A 26,335-nucleotide genomic window follows, 5' to 3' on the forward strand; every position below is an offset into this window, starting at 1 on the left:
TCCTGCCTCAGCCTCCCCAGCAGCTGGGACTACAGGCGCCCGCCACCACGCCTGGCTAATTTTTTGTATTTTTAGTAGAGACGGGGTTTCACTGTATTAGCCAGGATGGTCTTGATCTCCTGACTTCGTGATCCGCCCGCCTCGGCTTCCCAAAGTGCTAGGATTACAGGCGTGAGCCACCACGCCTGGCCCAAATGCCATAAATCTTTACAGGTAAGGATTAAACACTACTCCACTCTAGGCCAGACGCAGGGGTTCATGCTTGTAATCCCAGCACTTTGGGAGGCTGAGGAAGGCAAATCACTTGAGATCAGAAGTTTGAGACCAGCCTGGCCAACATGATGAAATCCTGTCTCTACTAAAAATACAAAAATTAGCCGGGCGTGGTGACACACACCTGTGATCCCAGCTACTTGGGAGGCGGAGAAAGGAGAATCACCTGAACCTGGGAGGCGGAGGCTGTAGTGAGCCAAGATTGAGCCACTGCACTCCAGCCTGGGCAACAGAGTGAGACCGTCTCAAAAAAAATAACAAAATTTTAAAAATAAAAAATAAACACCACTCTACTCTTAAATAGCTTCTTAAATGTAGGTGATGGCACATACTTCTTGGCTGGCATTGGCAGCAACAAGGATTGCAAATCAAATCAGTCTCCATTGCAACATCAACTTCAGCTGACTGGAAGTGACACAAAGATCGCTGGTCCCCAACTCTGCTGTTAGAATCACCCGGGAGAATCTGAAAACTCCCAGTGCCCAGGTCACATTCCATAACAAGGACCCCAGAGTTAAAGACAGGCTTCAGAAGTCTTTAGAGGTCCCCAGGTGTTTGCATTGGATAGCAAGGTCTGGGAACTGCAAGCTCAGAAGATCATTTTTGAGAAGAATGCTGAAGCAGGGCACACCAGAAAAAAGCATCATGACCAACAAAGTCTGCCAGGGCACAACAAGGACAGCTCAGTCACATGCCATGGAGCTGCCACTACTAAACAAGAAGTTAAAGGTAGATCAGTGCTGGGCACGGTGGCTCATGCCTGTAATCCTAGCACTCTGGGAGGCCGAGGCAGGCGGATCACGAGGTCAGGAGATCGAGACCATCCTAGCTAACATGATGAAATCCTGTCTCTACTAAAAATACAAAAAAATTAGCCGGGCGTGGTGGCGGGTGCCTGTAGTCCCAGCTACTCGGGAGGCTGAGGCAGGAGAATGGTGTGAACCTGGAAGGCGGAGCTTGCAGTGAGCCCAGATCGCACCACTGCACTCCAGCCTGGGCGACAGAGTGAGACTCCGTCTCAAATAAATGAATGAATGAATGTAGACCAGTGCCCACCAGAAGCAGGAAGGGCATCTAACATCCTGTATCACCTTTCCACACATTAGCTCATTTAACCAGGTGTATTTCATTAAATCAGAACTGAAAAGGAAGAAACAGAATTGAAAAAGAAAACCTTGAAGAGAAAATCCGCATAGTTAAGGAAGTATTGGAATGCTTACCCTCAATTCTACTTCCATGCCGAGCAAGTCATACAGAGATGCTCCTTTGGAGGTGATTTCAGACGCAAGCTGCCTGGCTGCCTTCAAATCTGCAATCTGGAAGGAAAATAACAAAAACAGAAACCTCAGCAACAGATTTTTTTTAATAGAGACAGGGTCTTGGCTATGTTACCCAGGCTCCTCTCTAACTTAGTCCTGGCCTCAAGTGACCCTCCTACCTCAGCCTCCCAAAGTGTTGGGATTATAGGCAGAACCACCATGTTCAGCCAATCATAGATTTCTTTCTTTTTTTTTTTTTTTTTCTGAGACAGACGGAGTTTTGCTCTTGTTGCCTAGGCTGGAGTGCAATGGCGCGATCTTAGCTCACTGCAATCTCCACCTCCTGGGTTCAAGTAATTTTCCTTCCTCAGCTTCCCAAGTAGCTGGGATTACATGTATGTGCCACCACGCCCGGCTAATTTTGTATTTTTAGTAGAGACAGGGTTTCCCCATGTTGGTCAGGCTGGTCTTTAACTGCTGACCTCAGGTGATCCACCCACCTTGGCCTCCCAAAGTGCTGGGATCACAGGCGTGAGCCACCGTGCCCAGCCAGCCAGATTTTTAACATGCACTTGACCACCAGCCTGTTCATATCAGTTCCTACCTTTGGTTGGGACACGTGACCACAAACATGTGCTTCCCCAGTCACACGCTCACAGGCTGCAGTACATACACTCAAGAAATGATCATCTAAGTACTAAAGAGACCAATTCCAGGATGCCTAGGTCTCTCCAAAAAACCTAATGTCACGTCAAACTGAAGCCCCAACCAGGAGGGCATGGCTGGGAGAAAGCCCACATGCCTCCTACTTGGACTCTGTCACAGTAGAGGGTATCCGGCAGCAGCAGAGTGACCACATGAAGGGACAGCCTGAGAGACAAACATCCTCTTGCAGCAGCCTGACGGCCTGCGTTTTGTAGCCCCCTGTCCTCCTTCTCTGCCTCAGACTTTCCTCCACAGGCTTGGAGAGGTTCAAATGGGGTGGCACCCACCAAGGACTTACAATGGTTCTGGGCTCCACAGAGGGGCAGCTGTTGCCAGGAAGGCGAAGACAAGCACAATGAGGATTTAGCACCGATCCCTTTGCACAGGCTTCTTAGGATGCGCGTGTCACCCCCTCTTCCTGGAATATGCTAACTCTTCTAATGAGCCCAAACGTAAACGTCTCCCTGCTCTGCTCACTCTCCCTCTCTCCTGGACAGTAAGAGTGGGGACTCAACTAATCCCCACATTCTGGCTCTCATTTTCGACCCACTAGCAACAACTCTCCCTCTTCATTCGCAGCTGATGGCTTTGATAGCTTGCTTCCCTCTTCCTTAGTCCTCCAGTATCCAGCCTGCTCTGGCTCTAGCTGCTTTTCTTCCCTTCCGAGCAGCACATCCCCAAACTTCTTTGCAGGAGTCTGTCACCACCTCTGCTTCTCAACAGTGAAGCGAGTCAGTTTCATCCCGGGACCCCGTCTTTTCTGCTGGCTCTGCTCCTACCCACACGGCTTTAATACCATCTGTGTGCTGATTCCTCCCCTAGCTCCCAGATCCAGCCTGGGCTTTCCCCGGGCTCTAGTCTCACATACTAGCTACCTGCGCACCATCTCCACCTGGACAGCCAATGGGCGTGGCAAATGGAGCATGTCCAGAACCTCCTCTGCTTCAGTACATGGTAACTTCATCCTTCCAGGGGCTCACATAAAAAACTTCAGAGCAGTGATGTCTAATATAGTAACCACTAGCCACATGTGGCCATTTTCACTTAAATTACTTAAAAATTAAAGAAAACGCAGAACTCAACTCAGTTCCTCAGTTGTGCTCGCCACATGTGGCCAGTGGTTCCCGTAGAATACAGCACAGAGGTGGAACACACCCACGAGCTCTGCAAGCTCTGCCACACGGCTGTCCCAAGACCTTGCCTGTAGCACCTGGCTTACTCTCAACCCACGCCTCTTCCCATGAGATCTACCATCAAAATATGCCCCAATCTCTAGACGCTTCTGCTGACAAGTGTCGCTCCTGGTTAAAAACCCATGTGTGAGGCCAGGCGCAGTGGCTCATGCCTATAATCCCAGCACTTTGGGAGGCCGAGGCAGGCAGATCACCTGAGGTCAGGAGTTTGAGACTAGCTGGCCGACATGGTGAAACCCCATCTCTACTTAAAAAAAAAAAATACAAGGCCGGGCGCAGTGGCTCATGCCTGTAATCCTAGGACTTTAGGAGGCCGAGGCGGGCGGATCACCAGGGTTCGGAGTTCAAACCAGCCTGACCAACATGGAGAAACCCTGACTCTACTAAAAGTACAAAATTAGCCGGGCGTGGTGGCGCATGCCTGTAATCTCAGCTACTCAGGAGGCTGAGGCAGGAGAATCACTTGAACCTGGGAGGCAGACATTGGGGTGAGCTGAGATCGTGCCATTGCACTCCAGCCTGGCAACAAGAGTGAAACTCCATCTCAAAAAAAGAAAGAAAGAAAAAAAAATTAGCCGGGCGTGGTGGTGTGCGCCTGTAATCCCAGCTAGTTAGGAGGTTGAGGCAGGAGAATCTCTTGGACCTGGGAAGCTGAGGCGCAGTGAGCCAAGATCGTGCCATTGCACTCCAGCCTGGGCGATAGAGTGAAACTCTGTCTCAAAACAAAACAAAACTAAACATCTATGTGTGACTTTTCAAGCCCAACCATAGACAATAACAAGGCCTCACCTAGCAGGCCTCACAGGGGAAGCTTTCTTCCCTGCACCAGACTTGGAGCTCGGCCATCGCACTGTGGTTTCAGGCACCCTGAGTGGCCATACTCCTAGGTACATTCCCAGCCCCGGGGCCTTCATTTCTAGGTCTCCTGCTCTGAGGCCTTGGGCTTAACTAAAGGCTTAACCTTTATTTCTGGCTTGCTGCTGTGGTGGCTCCCTGACACCTGACAGCACCTCTCCCACCACCACTCTGCTCAAAGCCATGGTCACCCCTCACTCTCCAAACAGGTTCACTGCTTCCAGCCCTGCCTCCCGCTTCAGTCTGATGGCAGCTCAGATGCCAGAGCAACCCTTTGGATGGGAAATAAGCATAGAAGACTCTGCTCGGATCCCAATGATTCCCACCTCAGAGGCAAAGGCAAAGGCTTTCCAGGGCCTTCCCAGGCACTAGAGGGTCTGTCACTCCCAACCCTCATCACATTGCCTCCTTGCTTTTTCTCAGACACACAAAACACATTCTTTTTTTTTTTTTTCCCCCAGACAAGGTCTTGTTCTGTTGCCTAGGCTGGAGAGCAGTGGCCTGAACATGGCTCGACTGCCTGGGCTCAAGAGATCCTCTCACCTTAGCCTCCTGAGCAGCTGGGACCACAAGTGTGCACCACCACGCCTTGCTAATTTTCTTCTTTATTTGGTAAAAATGGCATCTCACTATGTTGCCCAGGTTGGGCTCAAACTCTTGGCCTCAAAGGATCCTCTCACCTCAGCCTCCCAAAATGCTTAGCTTACAGAAGTGAGTCACTGTACCCAGCACCAAACAAATTCTCATCCTGAGACACCCTGTCACCACCCGCCAACTGCACAACTCACTCTTTCCCTCCCTCAGATCTCTGCTGGAAACACCATACAATCTATGAGGACTTTCTGATCGCCCTATTTAAGATCACCTCGGGCAGCGTCCATCCCCATCCCAGCTTATTATTCTCTGCAGACTGCACTGCATCTGACCTTCCACCCCTCTTACATTATTGTTCACAGTCTGACTCCTCCAACTAAAGAGCAGACACAGACGATTTCTGTCCTTTTTGTTCACAACTGTATCCCCAGTGCTTGAATGCTACCTGACGAATACTAAGCTTTTAATAAATAGTTGAATTGCTGGATTGTGAATTTGCCTTTATCCAAATGCTGATGAACACAAAACTGACAAACTGCCCTCAGTTGAGGAGGAAGAAAAGCAGTGGAGCTGTAGAAGCCTCCTTCCATTTCAGAGTTCAAGAAATCAATGCTCCGTCGCTCACTACAAGGCTTTCGTTGTCCTTACCTTTGAGCCAAGATCAAACTTGAATTTGTTGACATCTTCCTCTACTATTTCAGAGCCCTCCATCCCCTTGGTCTTCATAGCATTATAAAGGACAGATGTGATCTTCAACAGTTCTTTTACTGCATACCCATCTGCTTGATAAAGCTTCTTAGTGTTGAGTTTTATATGTGCCTTGGTGGCCTATTTTAGATCAAAAAAAAAAAGTTGAGGGCCCTTTCCATGTAATGTCTACACCAAATCCCATGTAGGTAAGTTGAAAATGCCTCTGCTGACAACTGGGATACAACCTAATAAGAGTAAGCATTCAAGTGACTCAAACATTGTGAGTGGGTATATAAACCAGGACAATCTTGATGGAAAGCAACTTGGTAAAAGACGCCAAAATTACAAATGCACGTATCTTTTGATCCAGCAATTCCAAATATAAGAACTTATTCTAGGGACACACTCAAACACAAACAAAATGAGATGTACAGGTTACTTATTATAGCATTGTTTCAAACAGCAAAGCTTGAGACAACCTAAAAGCCTACCTATATAAATTACATAAATTATGGCCTATCCATGCAAACAATACCACTCAGGTGTAAACAGAATGAGGAAATTATATATGTATTTGGAAAGTTCTCTAAAATATACCATTAGGTAAAACAAGATGCTAAACACCTTGTAGTGTACGGTAAGTACATCAAGTAGTATACAGTACCATTTGTGTAAAATAAAGGAAAAAAAATTTTTATTTGTGCACACACACACACACACACACACACACTCTGGAAGAGATTTAAAATAGTGATTATTTGGAATAGAACTCCGCCCAGGGCAGATAGTGTAGAAAGTCATTTTACTCCATTTTGTCACATAATGTTTTTAATTAATTAATTAATTTTTTTAAAGATGGCATCTCACTCTAGTCACCTGGGCTGGAGTGCAATGACATGATCATGGCTTACTGCAGCTTCAACCTCCCGGGCTCAGCAATCCTCCCACCTCAGCTTCCCAAGTAACTGAGACTACAGGCACATGTCACCAGGCCCACCTAATTTTTTTTTAAATTTATTTTTTGTAGAGACAGGATCTTACTACATTACCCAGGCTATTCTCAAACTCCTGAACTCAAGCTATCCTCCCACCTTGGCCTGCCAAAGTGCTAGGATTATAGGCATGAACAACCACGCCCAGCCTACTTTCAATTTGTGAGCCATGAAATATGTTACCTAGTCAAAAATAAAGAAACAAAATTCCTTTTTTTTTTATGGAGTCTCGCTCTGTTGCCCAGGCTGGAGTGCCGTGGTGCGATCTCAGCTCACAGCAAGCTCCGCCTCCCGGGTTCACACCATTCTCCTACCTCAACCTCCCGAGTAGCTGGGACTACAGGCACCCGCCACCACACCCAGCAAATTTTTTGTATTTTTAGTGGAGACGGGGTTTCACCCTGTTAGCCAGGATGGTCTCAATCTCCTGACCTCGTGATCTGCCTGCCTCGGCCTCCCAAAGTGCTGGGATTACAGGCGTGAGCCACCATGCCTGGCATAAACAAAATTCTTAACAAATAAGGAATTAAAAGACAAACAAACAAAAAGAACTTCGCTGGTGAAATGGCGCCATAGAAACCCAGCAATGGAATGGTTTTAGAAAGCAAACTCAGGCCAGGTGCGTGGTGGCTCACATCTGTAATCCCAGCACTTTGGGAGGCCAAGGTGGGTGGATCACTTGAGGATGGGAGTTTGAGACCAGCCTGGCCAACATGGTGAAACCCAGTCTCTATTAAAAACACAAAAATTAGCCAGGTGTGGTGGTGTGTGCCCGTAATCTTAGCTACTCAGGAGGCTGAGACAGGAGAACCCCCAGGAGGCGGAGGTTGCAGTGAGCCAAGATTGCGCCACTGCACTCCAGCCTAGGCGAGAGAATGAGACTCCATCTCACAAAAAAAAGAGAAAGAAAAATTCAATTACTCAGTTTGAAAGTAGCCCTAACGAGGAGCCATCCTTTCTAGTTTACTTAATTTTACAACTCCACAAAATAAGTGTCCACTAACCATGAACTGGGCAACTGCCTTAATGAAGAAAACTCGGTCCTGTTCAGTGTCCACGTCAGGCGGGATGTCAGTCTGGGGCTCATACCTATCAGAGAGGTAAGAGGAGAGAGCACAGGTTAACCAAAGAGAAAGTCCACTAAGAGAATGTAGGCAACTGAGAGGACAGCAGGTCTGGAACAAAGCTCTCCAAGTCCCCAAGTGTGACAGTAAGATCAACGCAAACTTCAAAAGTAAAACCAAAATACCAAGGGAGTAAATCCCCACCTAAGAACAAAAGATTTCAAAAACTAAACGTGGGTCTCAGCTTATAAAATTAAATCTCTCTCAGACCTCGAAATGTCATGAAATTAATCAGAACTGCTACCCCGGCTGACAGCCCTTGACTCAGAGATCAGTGCTAGGGCTGATTAGTCAGCTCTAAGCGGCAGCAGAGTTGACAAAGTTATTTTCTTCAAGGTATTGATACCAGGGGTCAGCAGACTGCAGCCTCCAACCTGTACAGCCTCCAAGCTAAGAACTCTTTTCACATTTTAAGAAAAAGAAGAGACACAATAGAGATCGTATGCAGTCTCTGAATTTTATGTTTAGCAAAAGGTAAAATGTTTATTATCTGGTCCTTAACAGAAAAAGCTGCCAACCCTGAATCATATATCATATTCAATTTTCACAGAAAAGAAACCTACATTATTTCTAATCCAGCGTATTGATTAGAATGTGCAAAAAGGCCCCTGTCACTCTGCAGTGAGGGGCTGAAGAGCAGCCTGGCCCAGCACCCTACCGAGGAATAGTCAGTCTCCTTTCACCACTTCCTGGTATATTTCCCTCTCCCACAGCATTTTTTAAACTCCACTGATTTTTTTTTTTTTGAAACACAGTCTCAATCTGCCCGGGCTGGTGTGCAGTAGCATGACCAGTGGCACTGCAGCCTCAAACTCCTGGGATCAGGTGATCCTCCTGCCTCAGCCTCCTGAGTAGCTGGAACTATGAGTGTGCACCACCCACGCTCAGCTAATTGTTGTTTTGTGTGTGGAGACAGGGTCGTGCTATGTTGACCAGGATGGTCGCGAATTCCTGAGATTATAAAGTGCTGGGATTATAGGAACGAGCCACTGTGCCCAGCCACAGCTAAGTTTTTTTTTTTTTTTTTGAGGCGGAGTCTCGCTCTGTCGCCTGGGCTGGAGTGCAGTGGCCCGATCTCAGCTCACTGCAAGCTCCGCCTCCCGGGTTTACGCCATTCTCCTGCCTCAGCCTCCGGAGGAGATGGGACTACAGGCGCCCGCCACCTCGCCCGGCTAGTTTTGTATTTTTTTTAGTAGAGACGGGGTTTCACTGTGTTAGCCAGGATGGTCTCGATCTCCTGACCTCGTGATCCGCCCGTCTCGGCCTCCCAAAGTGCTGGGATTACAGGCTTGAGCCACCGCGCCCGGCCCACAGCTACGTTTTAACAGATTACAATTGCGTCTGTCGAACTCAAACAACTCGTCCTTTTGCAGCATCACAACTATGTCCTGTTTTCTAGGTGACTAACAAATAAAATCCAATATTCACTCTTAGACGTCCATAAAGTGCAGTTCTAACCTTTTCACAAGCCAGAGAAGTACTTCAGATACAAGTCCAAAATTGGGTGTACAGAAATTTTCCATAGAAATATGTCGAGGGTATCCCAGGGCTCTCATCATCTCTGTGAAATCTGTCCAAGGAAAAATACAATTCATTCAGTTCCCTGTCACATAGCAACTACTTGTTAACTTAGATACTGTCTTTACTTTTCCTTCTTATTTCCAGCCTACTGACAGCTTTAGGGATTATCTGTCAACTTTCTACAAGGGAACGTAAAAAAGAGATAAAATTTAAAATAACAAAAATGCTACCTAAAAAGCATGTAAGTTCAATGGGAGAAGTGGATGGCTATACATGAAAATAGAATTGAGGGATTAGCTGTGAATTTCATTTCTCTCTTTAATATCTCATTTCTTTTTACTGCTAAAAGTAAGAAACACCTGTCCTTATAAAATGTCATGCAGAAAAAATATTTTTAAATGTCAACAGTGGTTTGACTCAAACTCAGCTGATTAAAAATTTAAAATGTTAACAGTGGTTATTTCTGAGGGGAATCGGTAGCATGACATTCGTGTTTCTGAGTTGTCTTTTTTTCTAAATTTTAGTGAGCATATAGGACCCAAATAACACAAGTTTTAAAGATCAGTTGCCATGTATTTAGGGAAATCTTAAATACAGTGGTTGAACTACATAACCATGTTTAGATTTATTACAAAACACATTAAGAAATAGTAATACTGGCTGGGCGCGGTGGCTCAAGCCTGTAATCCCAGCACTTTGGGAGGCCGAGACGGGCGGATCACGAGGTCAGGAGATCGAGACCATCCTGGCTAACACGGTGAAACCCCGTCTCTACTAAAAAATACAAAAAACTAGCCGGGCGAGGTGGCTGGCGCCTGTAGTCCCAGCTACTCGGGAGGCTGAGGCAGGAGAATGGTGTGAACCCGGGAGGCGGAGCTTGCAGTGAGCTGAGATCTGGCCACTGCACTCCAGCCTGGGTGACAGAGCGAGACTCCGTCTCAAAAAAAAAAAAAAAAAAGAAATAGTAATACTAATACTTGTTGATCCATAGGTTGGGGTCACCTCAGGAAAAGCATTAGAGCTTTCAAGAGAGCAGGACTTGGAAATGAACACCACAAACATTGTTGAGCTCCCATGATGTACCAAGATTTACATTCAGTGTGCTTCCTGGTTATTTAAGGTCTGTCTGCACTCTTCTTGAAGATCCATGTTCAAAATGTTCCATCAATGTTCACAATTAACCTACCCAGGTACTAGAAGACAGGTCAGACTTCGCAAGACAATGGAAGAAAAAGTGTGAGCATAGGAAACAGCAAAGTCACAAAGACTCTGTAACTGTTTTCTGGGAAATGTGAATACGGAGATTAAAAAAAAAAAAATAGCTGGGTGTGGTGGTGCATGCCTGTGGTCCCAGCTATTAACCAGGAGGTTGCAGTAAGCTGAGATCATGTGACTGCACTCCAGCCTGAGTGACAGAGTGAGACCCTGTCTCAGAAACAAAAACAAAAAAAGGCCAGGCGCGGGTGGTTCATGCCTATAATCTCAGCACTTTGGGAGCTGAGAAGGGTAGATCACCTGAGGTCAGGAGTTCAAGACCAGCCTGGCTAAAATGGTGAAACCCCACCTCTACTAAAAATACAAAAGTTGCTGGGCACAGTGGCTCACATCTGTAATCTCAGTACTTTGGGAGGCCGAGGCGGGCGGATCATGAGGTCAGGAGATCGAGACCATCCTGGCTACCACGGTGAAACCCCATCTCTACTAAAAACACAAAAAAATTAGTCAGGTGTGGTGGCAGGCACCTGTAGTCCCAGCTACTCGGGAGGCTGAGGCAGGAGAATGGCGTGAACCCGGGAGGCGGAGCTTGCAGTGAGCCAAGATTGTGTCACTGCACTCCAGCCTGGGCGACAGAGCAAGACTCCATCTCAAAAATAAATAAATAAATAAAAATAAAAATACAAAAGTTAGGTGGGCGTGGTGGTGGGCACCTATAATTCCAGATATTGGAGAGGCTGGGACAGGAGAATCGCTTGAACCTGGGAGGCAGAAGTTGCAGTGAGCCAAGATCACACCATTGCACTCCAGCCTGGGCGACAGAGCAGCCTTTCCTTCACACAGTAAGGCACTGCCTAAATTCTTCTGACCACTAGGTACTACTCAAGTTCTGTTAATGCTGCAGTGTTATTGTCAAAATAGAGACTAATTTGAGTAAGATCCTTACCATACAACGCACAACTGCAGAGCATTAATTTAAGGTCAAAATATTCCGAAATCTCCATGTATGCTCCTCCCAACAAAACCCCATTCTACATCCCCTGGCAGGGTGCTGGCCTCTCTAAAAACTATGTGGGAGGAGACACTCATCCTATATGATGTGTGGCCACCAAAAACCTTCAAACCCCAGAGGACAGGATTCACACTCTGGTGCTCAGTGGCTGTATGGATAAAAGGTAATGCCTTTTCCTATTTTTACATTGTAGAAAAGAGCAATTCATAACCCAAGGCGTAATCTCTAATGCTAAAATTTCAGGCACCAGCAATTTGGTGAGAAAATTGGCTCTTTAAGAGACCCCTAAGATCACACCAAATTGGCAATCATCTACTATTCCTTTTTTTTTTTTTAAGACAGTCCCACTCTGTCGCCCAGGATGGAGAGCAGTGGTATGATCTCGGCTCACTGCAACTTCTGCCTCCAGTAATCAAGCAATTCTCCTGTCTCAGCTTCCCAAGTAGCTGGGACCACAAGTGCACACCACCATGCCCTAATTTTTTGAATTTTTAGCAGAGGCGGGGTTTCACCGTGTTGGCCCGGCTAGTCTTGAACTCCTGACCTTCAGTGATCCGCCTGCCTCAGTCTTCCAAAGCGCTGGGATTACAGGCGTGAGCCACTGTGCCCGGTCGTAACCAACACTCTTAGCCTCATTCTTCCCACTTCCCCACCCTCTTAGCAAACGAATTCGAGCTCCCTTCTCATCAGCCCTGCAGAAAGGATGCAGACGGAGTTCAGAAGGTCTGGAGTTCAGGCAACCTGAATTCAATCCCCAGTGCCACCTCTTATCGCCTGTGTCACCTGCCCAAATTACCTGACCTCTCTGTGCCCGTTTCCTCACTTCCAGATGCAGGCGGCACAGTTGTTCAGATGATTAAAATGAAATGATGGCCATAACACAGAGTAGGCCCTGGCAGCCCCTCTCCTCGGTTTCGCCGCTGTTTTTTTCCTTTGTTTTGGTTTGGGGTTTTTTGTTTTTGTTTGTTTGTTTTGAGATGGAGTTTCGCTTTTGTCCCCCAGGCTGGAGGGCAATGCCCCGACCTCGGCTCACCGCAACCTCCGCCTCCCGGGTTCAAGCGATTCTCCTGCTTCAGCCTCCCGAGTAGCTGGGATTACAGGCGCCCGCCACCACTGCCACCACCCCCGGCTAATTTTGTAATTTTAGTAGAGATGGGGTTTCTTCATGTTGGTCAGGCTGGTCTCGAACTCCCGACCTCAGGTGATTCGCCCGCCTCGGCCTCCCAAAGTGCTGGGATTACAGGCGTGAGCCACCAAGCTTGGCCTGCTGTTCGGTTTTCTAAGCGCTAAGCTAATCCAACTCAAAAAATAGTCTCTAAATTATCTATGCATTTTCCAATACGGTAGCTAACAGCGGCATGCAGCTACACAAATAGAAATGAGTTACACTTAAAAATTCAGTTATTCATCTGCACTAGCCACATTTCCAGCGCTTTGAGCCAAACGCGGCCAGTGGCAGACAAAGGACTTTCCATCCTCGCTAGAAATGACCTAAGAAGGGCCTGGGGCACTCGGCGGGGTTGTAGCCGCGGGTCAGAGGCGTTCCCTGAGGCGCAGAGGCCCGAAAGGAGGCTCTGGCGGCGCAAGCCTCAGCGGTCGCCTACATAGGGGACCTAGCGGGCGGGAGCCCTGAATCTCTGGAAGACCCGCAGGTCACAGGGGCGCAGGGCTTCCTTACTGCGGAGGTCGCGGAAAGACATGACGCTCAGGTCCCCAGGAGCCCAGGGTCGCAGCTGCTCGCACCTCAGCGCTCACAGGAACAGCGCTCGCCGGTCTCTATGGCAACCAATGGACCCTTGGACGGCGCACGGTCAGGGACAAATAAGAAGGGAAGCGAAGGCGCCGCGGTTCGTGCACGTGCACAGGGAGAGTGGGCCGGCAGAGGGCGCCCCTGAGACGCCGAGGGCAGAGGGCGTGGTGATCCCAGCGTCTATGGGGGCTGCAAGCTCCCCGGCTTCTGGGCCTGTGTTTACACGCTTTGCGGACGTTTCGCGCTGGCTGACAGACTCTGAGTACCTACTATGTGCTTGACATTCCGCTAGGCGCTTTCCATAATGCTTATTTCCCCCTCATTTCTATAAAGAATGCACGATACTCGGCCGGGCGCGATGGCTCACGCCCATAATCCCAGCACTTTGGGATGCCGAGGCAGGCTGATCACTTCAGGTCAGGAGTTAAGAGACCAGCCTGGCCAACATGGCGAAACCCCGTCTCTACCCAAAAATACAAAAATTAGCCAAGCGTGTGGCGCACACCTGTAATCCCAGCTACTAGGGAGGCTGAGGCAGAAGAATTACTTGAACCCGGGAGGCGCAGGTTGCCACTGCACTGCGGCCTGCCGACAGAACGAGACTCTGTCTCAAAAAAAAAAAAAAAAAAAAAAGAATGCACTATACTCAGGAAGCCAGCCTTCCCGGGTCCGAGGCACAGCACGCTACCCGTCGGAATCCTGTTGCGGAGCGGAAGACGGGATCACTACGGGCGCCCAGAGGCAGGCCAGGCCCGGGTCTCGCGCACGCGCAGACGGCCGGGGCTTCGCAACATGCCGGAAAGCTGCCCCCAGCCGCGCGCGCCCGCGGGTCAGGCAAGCCCCGGCCTCTGGAGGAGGGCGCGAGCAGGCGGCCGGAAGGGGCGGACCCCACGTGTGAACTGGGGAGATACCCCGACCGGCGTGGCACAGCAGCCGGGTTTTGTAAGGTAGCTTGAGCAGGAACAGGGAAACAGCTTAGTGCACAAAGCGATTGGTTGGCATCAGGTTATTTCAGATGCATTTCTTTGTGTGGGTTAAAGCAGAGGGGGCTTCCTTATGCCAGCCTAGGTGGACAGGGCCCCTTCTGTTGGCTGCCGTGAATCTTTTGTGTTTTAGCACACTGGCCTGTCTCTTAAGTTCGCTTTGATTACGTGGCACCTTGCACTAGCGATTCCATTTTGGTTTGGTCTGGTCCGTTGGTACCTTGTGCAGGAGCTTGCTCCAAAACAATGGCCTCCCATAAATGTTACTTCACGTGTTATTAAGAAAAACAAAAGGTAAGCCACAATCTAGAAGAAAATATTCACAAAACACAAATCTGATAAAGAAACATGTATCCAAAATGTATAAAGAACTCTCAACACTCAATGAGAAACAGTCTAGAGAATGGAGAAAACATTTAAAAAGATGCTTCACAAGGCCGGGCGCGGTGGCTCACGCCTGTAATCCCAGCACTTTGGGAGGCTGAGGCGGGTGGATCACCTGAGGTCAGAAGTTCAAGACCAGCCTGGCCCACATGGTGAAACCCCATCGCTACTAAATATACAAAAATTAGCCAGACGTGGTGGCAGTCGCCTGTAATCTCAGCTACTCGAAAGGCTGAGGCAGGAGTATTGCTTGAAACCGGGAGTGGAGGTTGCAGTGAGCCGAGATTGCGCCATTGCGCTCCAGCCTGGTCAACAAGAGCAAAAACTTGGTCTACAAAAAAAAAAAAAACTTCACAAAAGAAGGTATATGGATGGCCAATATGCAAATGAAGAGATGATCAAGGTTATTATTAGAGAAGTGCGTATTAAACCACAATGAGATATCACTATGAAGTTATTAAATTGGCTAAAACGTGCCATATCAGGTAACACGTTAAAAACCTAAAACTTGGCAGGGCGTGGTGGCTCACGCCTGTAATCCCAGCACTTTGGGACGCCGAGGCAGGCAGATCAGGAGGTCAGGAGATGGAGACCACGGTGAAACCCCGTCTCTACTAAAAAATACAAAAAACTAGCCGGGCGTGGTGTCAGGCGCCTATAGTCCCACCTGCTCCGGAGGCTGAGGCAGGAGAATGGCGTGAACCCGGGAGGCGGAGCTTGCAGTGAGCTGAGACCGCGCCACTGCACTCCAGCCTGGGCCACAGAGCGAGACTCTGTCTCACAAAAAAAAAAAAACCTAAAATTAAATCTCGATAAAATGGCTAAAACAACAAAAAACTCTTGACAAGAGTTTGAAAGGATGCTGATCAACTTGAACTTTTTTATTTTTATTTATTATTATTATTATTTGAGATGGAGTCTTGCTCTTGTTGCCCAGGCTGGAGTGTAGTGGCACATTCTCAGCTCACTGCAACCTCCGCCTCCCGGGTTCAAGTGATTTTCCTGCCTTAGCCTCCGGAGTAGCTGGGATTACAGATGTGTACCACCATGCTCAGCTAATTTTTGTAATTTTAGTAGAGATGGAGTTTTGCCATGTTGGCGTGAGTCACCGCACGCAGCCTGCATTTCCCTGATGATTAAAGATGTTGAACATCTTTTTACATGTTTGGTGACCGTTTGTATATTTCCTTTGGAAAAAGGTGCAGCCATGTTCTTTGCCCATTTCAAAATTGGGTTGTACATCCTTTTGTTTTTGAATTGTAAGAGTTATTTATATATTCTGCATATGAGACCCTTATCAGATACATGATTTGCCAATATTTTCTTACATTTCATAGGTTGTCTTTTCACTTGTTTATTTGCATTTATTTATTTATTGTTTTGAGATGGAGTCTCGCTCTGTCAGCCAGGCTGGAGTGTAGTGGCGAGATCTCAGCTCACTGCAAGCTCTGCCTCCAGGGTTCACACCATTCTCCTGCCTCAGCCTCCTGAGTAGCTGGGACTACAGGCCTCCGCCACCACGCCTGGCTAATTTTTGTATTTTAGTAGAGATGGGGTTTCACCATGTTAGCCAGGATGGTCTCGATCTCCTGACCTCGTGATCCGCCTGCCTTGGCCTCCCAAAGTGCTGGGATTACAGGTGTGAGCCACCGCGCCTGGGCTTTTTTCACTTGTTATTGTTGTTGTTGTTGTTGTTGTTGTTTTAAGACAGGGTCTCGCTGTCTTGCCCAGGCTGGAATGCAGTGGCGCGATCACAGCTCACTGTAACCCACTCCTGGGTTCAAACAATCCTCCTGCCTCAGCCTTCCAAGTAGGTAGGACTACAAGCACATGCCAACATTCCCAGCTTGTTTTTGTATTTTCTGTAGAGACAGGGTTTTGCTATGTTGCCCAGGCTGGTTTCGAGCTCCTGGGCTCAAGAGATCTGCCTGCCTCAGTCTCCTATAGGGCTGGGATTACAGGTGTGAGCCACTGTGCCCAGCTTCTGTTTTCTTCTTGATAGAGGTTTGCAGCATGAAAGTTTTTAATCTTAATGAGGTACAACTTATCTATTTTTTCTTTTGGTGTCATATCCAAAAATCAATTGCCAAATCCCGGTGTTTTCTTCTGAAGGTTTTATAGTTTTACCTCTTACATTTAGGTTTTGGGTCAATTCTCAGTTAATTTTTAAATTTGATGTGAGATAGGAATTCAATCTTATTTTTTTGCATGTGGCTGTTCATTTCTCCAGCAACATTTGTTGCAGAGACTATTGTTTCCTACATTGAATGGTCTTGGTAACTTTGTCAAAATCAATTGACCATAGATGAATGGGTTTGTTTCTGGGTTTTCTATTGTATTTCATTGGTCTAGATGTTTATTCTTATGCTTGTTGCACACTGTTTTGATTACTGTGTTTTGTAGTAAGTGTTGAAATCAGAAAGTGTATTTTTGATTTATTTTTATTTATTTTTTTTATTTTGGAGTCTTGCTCTGTCACCCAGGCTGGAGTGCAGTGGCACAATCTCGACTCATTGCAACCTCTGCCTCCTGGGTTCAATCGATTCTGCCTCAGCCTTCCAAGTAGCTGGGATTACAGGTGCCTGCCACCACGCCCAGCTAATTTTTTGTATTTTTAGTAGAGACGGGGTTTCACTATGTTGGCCAGGCTGGTCATAAACTCTTGAGCTCAGGTGATCTGACCACCTCAGCGTCCCAAAGTGCTGGAATTACAGGCAGGAGCCACCATGCCCAGCCGTGTTTCTAGTTTCTGAAGATCTGCTTTTCCAAGATTGTTGTGGTTATTTGGGCTCCCTTGTAATTTCACATGAATTTTAGGATTAGCTTTTCCCTTTCTGCTTGTGATGATTAATTTTGTGTATCAACTTGACTGGGATGCCTGATAGCTGGTAAAACCTTATTTTTGGGTGTGCCTGTGTAAGCGTTTCCAGAAGAGATTAGCGTTTGAATTGGTAGATTGAGTAAAGAAGATTGCCCTCACCAATGTGGTGGGCATCATCCAATCTTCTGGGCACCCAATTACGACAAAAATGCAGAGGGGTGAATTCACGCTGTCTTCATGGACTGGGACATCCTTCTTCTCCTGCCCTTGGACATTGGAGCTCCTGGTTCTTGGACTTTTGGACACCAGGACTTACACCAGCCCTCACCCCCAGCCCTGCACAGATTCTCATGCTTTTGAACTCAGACTTAATTACAACACCAGTTTTCCTGGTTCTCCAGCTTGCAGGCAGCATATTGTGGGAGTTTTTGTCCCCGATAATCACATAAGCCAATATCCCTAATGAATCTTCTCTTGGCCGGGCACGGTGGCTCACGCCTACCATCCCAGCACTTTGGGAGATGGAGGCAGGAGGATCACTTGAGCCCAGGAGTTCAAGACCGGCTCTGGGCAACATGGTGAGATCTCCATCACTAAAAGTAAAAAATTAAAAATTAAAAAATAAAAATAAAATTAAAAATTAGCCAGGCCTGGTGGCGCACACCTATAGTCCCAGCTACTTGGGAGGCTAAGGTGGGAGGATTGCCTGAGCCTGGTAAGTTGAGGCTGCAGTGAGCGATGATCGTATCACTGTACTTCACCTGGGCAATGCAGCAAGGCCCTGTCTCAAAAAAAATTACCCTATATAAAGAGATTTATTTATCCCCTAATAAATATTTTATCTATAAATATCTGTATACATCCTGCTGATTATATTTCTCTGGAGAAACCTAATACACTACATGAAGGCCATTTTGATTTTGATAAGAATTGTACTGAGCACTTTGGGGAGTGTTGCTATCTTAACAATATTAAGTCTTAAGTCCATGAACATGGAATGTTTTCTAATTTATTTAAGTCTTTAGATTCTCTCAGCAATGTTTTATAGTATTCAGAGTTATCTTATACCTCCTTGGTTAAATGTATTCCTATTTTATTCTTTTTATTCTTTACTAGTATCTAGAAATACAATTAATTTTGTGTGGTGATTTTATGACTTGAGATTTTCTGAACTTCATTAGCTCTGAAAAGCTCTACTAGGTTTAGGATTTATTTTTCAAGTGTGAATTATTTAATATTTCCTATATACAAGATCAGGTTGCTGGGCGCGGTGGGTCATGCCTGTAATCCCAGCACTTTGGTAGGCCGAGGTGGGCGGATCACCTGAGGTCAGGAATTTGAGACCAGCCTGGCCAACATGGCGAAAGCCCGTCTCTACTAAAAATGCAAAGATTAGCTGGGCGTGATAGTGGGTGCCTGTAATACCACCTACTCGGGAGGCTGAGGCAGAAGAAGCACTTAAACTTGGGAGGCTGAGGTTGCAGTGAACCGAGATCGCGCCACTGCAAAAAAAAAAAAAAAAAAATCAATCAGGTTGTCTGTGACTAGAGAAAACCGAATGTTTAACTTTTTTTTTTTTTTTTTGTCAGCATCCAAAATCTTTTTAATAAGAGGGTTCATTTTTGTAGCCTCTTGTTGGTCCGTCGGCCTCTGGGGCGCTCGAACTTCTGCTCCCTAGAGCGGAAATAGGGTTTGGCGAGGACCGGAGAGCAGGACGGTGCGGCCGCCCTTGGGGAAGTCCAGGCCCAGCTGGTCGAAAGTCAGGATCTTGCCCCCCACCCTGAGGATGCCGCTGCGGGCCGGCTGGTCACGGGCAGCGCACACACCCTCAGTTTGGGCACCTCCGGAACCCGCGCGTCATCCGTTAGCGTCCCCACAACCACGGCCGCTTTGTTTCCCATCCAGGAAGCTTCATCTTCCGGATCATCCGGGAAAGGGACAGAGGTGGCCGACTGGTGCGACTCATAAACAACCTCTTCAGCCCAACCTGGTTGAATGTGGAGGTAGTTCGTCTGGCCAGTAACCTGCACAGCTTGACCAACAGCCTCAGGTAGATATCCTGGCTCCTGGGCTCCTTGCGCCAAACCTTTAGGTCCTTGTTGCGGCGGATGTCAACTCCCATGATGGCGCCTCCTGCTCAGCCAGGTCCGGGAAAATGAATGTTTTGTTTGTTCGTTTGAGACGGAGTCTTGCTCTGTCGCCCAGGCTGGAGTGCACTGGCGAGATCTTGGCTCACTGCAAGCTCCACCTCCAGGGTTCACGCCATTCTCCTGCCTCAGCCTCCCGGGTAGCCGGGACTATAGCCGCCCGCCGCCACGCCTGGCTAATTTTTTGTACTTTTAGTAGAGATGGGGTTTCACCGTGTTAGCCAAGATGGTTGTGATCTCCTGACCTTGTGAGCCGCCCACCTCGGCCTCCCAAAGTGCTGGGATTACAGGCGTGAGCCACCGCGCCCAGCCTGAATGTTTAACTTTTTAAGAAACTACCAAACTGTCCTCCAGAGTTGTTGCGCCATTTTACACTCCCACCAGCAGTATATGGGAGTTCCAGTTCCTCCGCATCCTTACACTTGATGTGGTCCACACAATACATGGTAACTGATTAACTGGAAAATGAACAGTTAGAAAAGTTAAGTTACTTGCTCAGTCACCCAGAACAACCTTCCCTCCAGAACAACCTTCCCTCCCTCCCTCCCTCCCTCCCTCCCTCTCTCCCTCTCTCCCTTCCTTCCTTCCCCTCTTTCTCTCTTTCCTTTCTCTCTTTATTTCTCTCTTTTCTTTCTTTCTGACGGAGTCCAGCTCTGTTGCCCAGGCTGGAGTGCAATGGCACGATCTCGGTTCACTGCAACTTCCTGGTTCAGCACTGTCTTCTCCCAAACTAGGGGTCCAGGAAGGGTAGGAGTCTTCCCTGTGATGTCATAAGAACCAGTCGCCAGGGGAGACCTGCCAATGTACCCCCTAGGTGGGGGAGAGCAGGGCCCTGCTGCACCCAAGTCCCGGTCGCTCCTCCCCACCACACTGGCCCTCCATGGAAGCCTTGGTCTGTGCATTTTCTGAGCTGCGCATAAGAGAAGGTGCCGGGCTGCAGGGAGGAGTGGCAGGAAGAGAGATGGACTCCTGTCCCCACCTGGGCCCAAAGCCGTGGGGTGGCCTCAGGGACATGTACGCTTGGGAGAGGGGAATGGCCACTGGGCCAGGCCATGAATCCCTGGGCTGGTCACTTTCTCTCAAACCCACTGTGCAATTTCTCTGCAGGGACCAGAATACTCTTTCTAGGGTAGTGGGCAGAACAGGGTAGTAGAAAGGACTTGAGGTCCTTAAAGCACTCTTAGTACCAAGGCCCTAGGCTTCCCAGGCCTCCCTGTTGGTTGGTAGTGGGAAGAGGAATCACGTCTTGGGCATGGGCAGGGGGAGGCAGTGGACTGGGCCTATTTGACACACAGGTAAACTGAGGCCAGGCTGGCTGGGGGTGCAGCCCATCATGTGAGCTGGTCTCAGAGGCATGTGACCGTACTCTCCCCTCATGGCTGCTGTGGGGGGCTGGCCACCACCCTCCTGCTGTCTCCTCTGCAGATGCAGTGAGCCAGGCCCAAGGACGTCCCGGCCACCCCGACATACACCCCAGCATCTACGAGGGGGGCCTGGGGTCCCCACAGCCGCAGTGCCCCAGTGCCCAGGGAAGCAAGCCCAAGAACTTCCGGCTGCGCCACCTACGGGGCCTGGGCCTCTACCTGGAGAGCCACCCACCACCCGCTGGCCAGTGTGAGAGCCACTGGCTGAGCCGGCTCATGGCTGGGGGCTGCCTGCCACAGCCTGAGGGCACAGCCTGGGCCCTGGACCTGCCACAGGGGACTCTGGGCCCAGGTAATAGCCTCTGCTCAGCCCTTCTGGAAGCCCGATTGCCCAGGGACAGCTTGGGAAGCAGTGGTGAGCTCTGTCAAGGCAGGACTGGGCAAGGGGGGAAGACCCTAGCGGATGGTTGGGCTAGGGCCTCAGACGGGCCCTTCTCCACTCCCAAGCCTCCACAGTGGCACCATGCCCCAGGAGGCCAAGATCTTGATGAATCTGTCCCTATCCCTGTGTCACGCACAGCTGGGTGGGGCCTGGAGAATCCACCAGGGACAAAGAGGTGCGAGAAAAAGGGAGGCTCTGGGAGGGAGGTCTGGGTGACTGCCCCAGCTCCACACTCGGTGAGGGGCCTTGGAAGCTGTCTCCTTTGCTGGACCTCAGTTTCCCCACTTGTAAAATGAGGATTCAGGTTAGATGGTCCTTCCAGCTTGAACCATTCTTTTCCCTCAACCTCCTCCCTTTCCTGGGGATTCTGTCAGGGAAGAAGCATTGCCCCCTTCCCTTCTGTTTTCAAGAATATCGGATGCTGGGAACCCCAGGGTGGGCTGCCAGCCTCCCCACTAGCCTCCCCTTGGCTTCCTCGAGTGACTCCTCTCTCCTCTTTCCTCAGCTTCCAGTTCCAGTATGGACCCAGACAAGGGTGCCCTCCCCCAGCCTGGTCCTTCTGAGGGCTTGGGACTCAGGCCCAAGAGGTCCTGGGGGGCCTGGGAAGAGGCCATGTGTCCCTTGTGCAAGAGAACCCGCTCTGGGGCCCTGGAGAGGCTATAGGGATCCCAGGTGCCAGGATTGGGGACAGGAGGGGAAGGATGGCCGAGGAGGCAGCCCGAGCAGGAGGGGCTCAGCTCCCGGCAGTGGCCCTGCCACATGGGGTGGCCCAGGTAGCGGCCCAGCGCCCAGGCCTGGGCCTCAGGAGAATGTGATGGGGAGTGGGAGGAGGAGGAGGTCCCGAGGGAGGGGCAGAAGCAATACAAGCATAGCCATGCCCTTGCAGCCCGCTCAGACTCCAGTCAGCCACTTGTACCTGGGAGGCTGGGCTGAGTGGATCATCAGGCCCCCCTGCCTCCTACCTGAGAGGCCGGGGAGCCCAGAGGTCTGATCTCAATAAAAGCCAAGGCCTGCACGTTCTTGTCCATTTGCCTGTCTGTCATCAGGCCAGTTTGGTGAGAAAAACAGTCCTGTGTCTCTCCAGGGATGGGTCTGCTGTGCCCCCCACCCTTAGTTGCCAGGGCGTGAGAGGTGTGAGCTGGGGCAAGGGCCTATGGGAACACCAAGGAGGTAGTCTGGGAGGTCTTCCTGGATGAGACACTGCTGAGCTTGGCTCCACAGGGTGGGTAGGGGCTCAACAGCCCACCTCGTGAGCCACCATGCCCGGCTAATTTTCTGTTTTTTTGTTACGTTGTTTTTTTTTTTTTGAGATGGAGTCTCGTTCTGTCGCCCAGGCTGGAGTGCAGTGGTGCAATCTCAGCTCACTGCAAGCTCCACCTCCTAGGTTCATGCCATTCTCCTGCCTCAGCCTCCCCAGTAGCTCGGACTATAGGCGCCCGCCACCATGCCCGGCTAATTTTTTTTGTATTTTCTTAGTAGAGACAGGGTTTCACCGTGTTCGCCAGGATGGTCTCGATTTCCTGACCTCATGATCCACCCGCCTTGGCCTCCCAAAATGCTGGGATTATAGGCGTGAGCCACTGCGCCCAGCCTAATTTTCTATTATTTTAAGAGTTGGGGGGGGGGTCCTGCTATGTTGCCCAGGCTGGTCTCGAACTCCTGAACTCAAGTGATCCTCCCACCTCGGGAGGATCCTAAATGCAGGCCATGGCATTGTGGGTGGAGGGCACAGTGGATGAAGGCAGGGCCGGGTCAGGGAGGGCACCAGGGAGGAGAGCAGCCGAGGCAGGGATGTGGACCTGGGCCCTACCTGCACCCTACCAGGTGAGGTCACTGCTCTGTGGGACCTCAGCTACCACATCCCTCTGGGCAGGATGAGCACAGCCCTTCTCCTCCCAGCTGGACCAGACTCTGGACACCCAGGCGTGGGCTTCCTCTGTGCTGGGGTGTCTCCATTCGACTCTGTTGATGTTTGGGATTGGATCATTCTTTGGGATGGAGGCTGTCCTGTGCATGTAGGATGTTAAGCAGTATCTCTGGCCACCACCCACTTGGTACCTGTAGCACCCTCCTCTAAGCTGTGACAGCAAGTGTCTCCAGACATTGTCCCGTGTCCCTGGGGAGCACTGTTACTGTGAGTGAGAAGCCTGCTGACAGGGTTAGGCTGTGTCCCCACCCAAATTTCATCTCAAATTGTAATCCCCACGTGTTGAGGAAGGGACCTCATGGGAGGTGACTGGATCATGGGGTGGGGTGGGGTGTTCTGCCATGCTGTTCTCATGATAGTGAGTTATCACAAGATCCGATGCTGTAAAAGTGTTTGGCAGTGGGCCAGGCGCGGTGGCTCACACCTGTAATCCCAGCACTTTGGGAGGCCGAGGCGGGCGGATTACGAGGTCAGGAGATCGAGACCATTCTGGCTAAAACGGTGAAACCCTATCTCTACTAAAAATATAAAAAATTAGCCAGGCGTGGTGGTGGGTGCCTGTAGTCTCAGCTACTCCAGAGGCTGAAGCAGGAGAATGGAGTGAACCCAGGAGGTGGAGCTTGCAGTGAGCCAAGATCGTGCCACTGCACTCCAGCCTGGGCGACAGAGAAAGACTCTATTTCAAATAAAAAATAAGCAAACAATAAAATGTGTTTGACAATTCCACCCTTCCCCGCTACCACCGCCTCTCTCGCTGTCCTGCCACCTTGTGAAGAAGGTGCCTGCTTCCCCTTTGCCTTCCGCTGTGACTATACATTTCCTGAGGCCTCCCAGCCACGTGGAACACTGAGTCAATTAAACCTTTTTTGTTTATCAATTACCACGTCTCAGGTAGCAGTGTCAAAACGGACTAATACACTTGCTCTGTTCCATCAGGCCTCCATCCTATGGGGAGAAGATGGGAGCACCTGGGCTTGCCTCAGTGACCTTCCCATCTGGCGACTGCAGCCTGGGTCAGGCTAGGGCTGAGTGCCACTGGGCTCCTGCCAGGTCACATGTGGTGTGCCCAGGACTGCCAGGCTTATTCCATTCCCCGGTACCCGGGGCCCACCCTGGGCAGTTCTTGTGTCCCTGGGACAGCAGATCTGGAGACTTCAGTCCTTGGGTGGTTTTTGGGTTGTTCTAACTATGCAGGCACGGCCTGGGGTGGGGGACGCCCAGGGCTGTACAGGTCCCCAGGAGGGGGAGCTCTGAGAGAGCAGGTGTTTAGATGCTGCACCCAAGAGCAGCTGTGATGGGGCAGGTGTGGGTGGGGTGCAGCTGGCCAGAGGTCCACTGATGAGTCACATGGGGTGGTGGAAGGGCAGCTGCCTTCTCTCTCTCCCACAACACTCACTCCCCAGAGACGCAGAGGCCAGGTGGACCCAAGAAACCACTTAAAGATGGACATTAGGGAGGCTGCTGAGAGAACACCAACTGACACCTGTCCCAGCCACCAGCTGTGGATGCTGGGCAGAACTGAGGCCGTCCAGAGGCCAGCAATACAAAGTCCTTGGAGTCTGGAGACCATTAGGGGCCTAATCCACTCTTTTTTTTTTTTTTTTTTTTTTGAGACAGGGTCTCACTGTCTCCCAGGCTGGAGTGCAGTAGCATGATCTTAGCTCACTGCAGCCTTGAACTCCGGGGCTCATGTGATCTTCCTGCCTCAGCCTCCTGAATAGAGGGAACTAAAGGCAATTGCCACCATGTCCAGCTAATTAAAAACTTTTTTTGGTAGAGAAAGGGTCTCACTATGTTGCCCAGGCTGGTCTTCAACTCCCAGCCTCAAGTGATGCTCCCGCCTCCACCTCCTAAAGTGCTGGGATTACAGGTGAGGCTCCACACTGGGCCCTGTGTTTAACAATCAGCTCACTGCAGCCCGGAGCTCCTGCAGCAAGTGACCCTCCCATCTCAGCCTCCTGAGTAGCTGGGACCACAGCTGTGGGACACCATGCCCAGCTAATTTTCTATCTTTTTTAAGAGATGAGGGTCTCACTATGTTGCCCAGGCTGGTATTGAACTCCTGAGCTTAAGAGACCCTCCTGTCTTGGCCTCCCAAAGTACTGGGATTACAGGCCTCAGCCACCGCACCTGGACTCCACTCACTTCTGAACAGAGTGGAAGCTCAGAGAGAAGCACTGTTTTCCCCAGGCTCCAGATTTTGTGTGTGTAGGGGGGGTCCCAGGCTGTGGTCGGTGGCCCCTCTGCCACCCCGATGAGCCATGTGTCTTGGTGTTCTGGCCCCTGTGTAGCCCCTCCCCCTGAATTGGGACAGGCTCCAGATCTTGCTTTACCAGTAGAATGTGGCAAAAGTGGCAGGGTGTCACTTCTGGGCAGTAAGGAAGCCTGGCAGCTTCCCAGGAGGTCAGTGGTCCCATAAAGAGTCTACCCTGGGACTGTGGTATGGTGCAAAACCAGCCTAGCCTGAGGAAGCCATGGAAGGAAGGAGCCAAGCCCACAGCCACTGCTGAGCTCACTGAGGGCAGCCCTGTGGGTAAGGCCATCTTTCACACAGGTCCTCCAGCCCCGCCAGCTTGCCTAGCTAATGCCACACGGAGTCCCTGCTGACTTCTGTCCCAGCTAGAATTGGAAGCAAACAGAATGGCCCCTGCTTAGGCTGTGAAACTTTAATATAGTCTGTTACTCAGGCGGGTGCAGTGGCTCACGCCTGTAATCCCAGCACTTTGGGAGGCCAAGGTGGTTGGATCATGAGGTCAGGAAATCAAGACCATCCTGGCTAACATGGTGAAACCCCGTCTCTACTAAAAATACAAAAAAGAATTAGCCGGGCGTGGTGGTGGGCACCTGTAGTCCCAGCTACTCGGGAGGCTGAGGCAGGAGAATGGCATGAACCTGGGAGGCAGAGCTTGCAGTGAGCCGAGATCGCACCACTGCACTCCAGCCTGGGCGACAGAGCAAGACTCCGTCTAAAAAAAAAAAGACAGTCTGTTACTCAGCCACAGACAGCAGTAGCCAGGATTTTACCGCTGAGAAAGACATCTGCTGCAGCCACATGCTGGCCCCAAAGAAAACTGGCTCTAAATT

General features: G+C 49.8%; 2 protein-coding genes and 1 pseudogene across 7 annotated transcripts in view; 1 reads left to right on the top strand and 2 right to left on the bottom strand.

Annotated features, from left to right (window-relative positions):
- Positions 1 to 13,550, bottom strand: part of IFT38 (intraflagellar transport 38) — a 45,796-nt gene extending 32,246 nt beyond the window's left edge. For 2 of the 4 annotated variants that reach the window (XM_017886282.1, XM_017886281.1), the window contains exons 1-5: positions 13,112 to 13,550; positions 9,144 to 9,255; positions 7,566 to 7,650; positions 5,528 to 5,707; positions 1,494 to 1,589 (exon numbers count right to left, since the gene is read on the bottom strand). In XM_017886282.1, coding sequence (XP_017741771.1) covers positions 1,494 to 1,589; positions 5,528 to 5,707; positions 7,566 to 7,650; positions 9,144 to 9,255; positions 13,112 to 13,133 — 495 coding nt within the window. In that variant the 5' untranslated portion in view covers positions 13,134 to 13,550. The remainder of the gene's footprint in view (positions 1 to 1,493; positions 1,590 to 5,527; positions 5,708 to 7,565; positions 7,651 to 9,143; positions 9,256 to 13,111) is intronic. The other 2 variants (XM_017886283.1, XM_017886284.1) reach the window with 2 other exon arrangements.
- Positions 13,551 to 18,972: 5,422 nt separating this feature from the next.
- On the bottom strand, positions 18,973 to 19,585 carry LOC108538281 (60S ribosomal protein L18-like; annotated as a pseudogene).
- Positions 19,586 to 20,239: 654 nt separating this feature from the next.
- Positions 20,240 to 22,339, top strand: CUNH16orf90 (chromosome unknown C16orf90 homolog). 3 transcript variants are annotated; one of them, XM_017886285.1, is made up of 3 exons: positions 20,240 to 20,410; positions 20,944 to 21,297; positions 21,830 to 22,339. In XM_017886285.1, the coding sequence occupies exons 1-3, from the start codon at positions 20,320 to 20,322 to the stop codon at positions 21,985 to 21,987; spliced, it is 603 nt and encodes a 200-aa protein (XP_017741774.1). In that variant the 5' UTR covers positions 20,240 to 20,319; the 3' UTR covers positions 21,988 to 22,339. The 3 variants fall into 3 exon arrangements, 2 of the variants coding, with proteins under 2 accessions (XP_017741774.1, XP_017741775.1); XM_017886286.1 differs by having other exon boundaries at positions 20,313 to 20,444; XR_001888036.1 differs by lacking the exon at positions 21,830 to 22,339 and having other exon boundaries at positions 20,349 to 20,532; positions 20,944 to 21,029.
- Positions 22,340 to 26,335: the final 3,996 nt, after the last annotated feature.

Source organism: Rhinopithecus bieti, unplaced genomic scaffold (genome assembly GCF_001698545.2).
Source record: "Rhinopithecus bieti isolate Rb0 unplaced genomic scaffold, ASM169854v2 scaffold_13704, whole genome shotgun sequence".
Taxonomy (NCBI): Eukaryota; Metazoa; Chordata; class Mammalia; order Primates; family Cercopithecidae; genus Rhinopithecus; species Rhinopithecus bieti.

Coding starts and splice junctions, on each gene's coding strand:
- CUNH16orf90 (XM_017886285.1), top strand. CDS start 20,320: ATGTACCCCCTAGGTGGGGGAGAGCAGGGCCCTGCTGCACCCAAGTCC. Junction 20,411..20,943: donor GGCCCTCCATGGAAGCCTTG/GTCTGTGCATTT, acceptor TCTCCTCTGCAG/ATGCAGTGAGCCAGGCCCAA. Junction 21,298..21,829: donor GGACAGCTTGGGAAGCAGTG/GTGAGCTCTGTC, acceptor CTCTTTCCTCAG/CTTCCAGTTCCAGTATGGAC.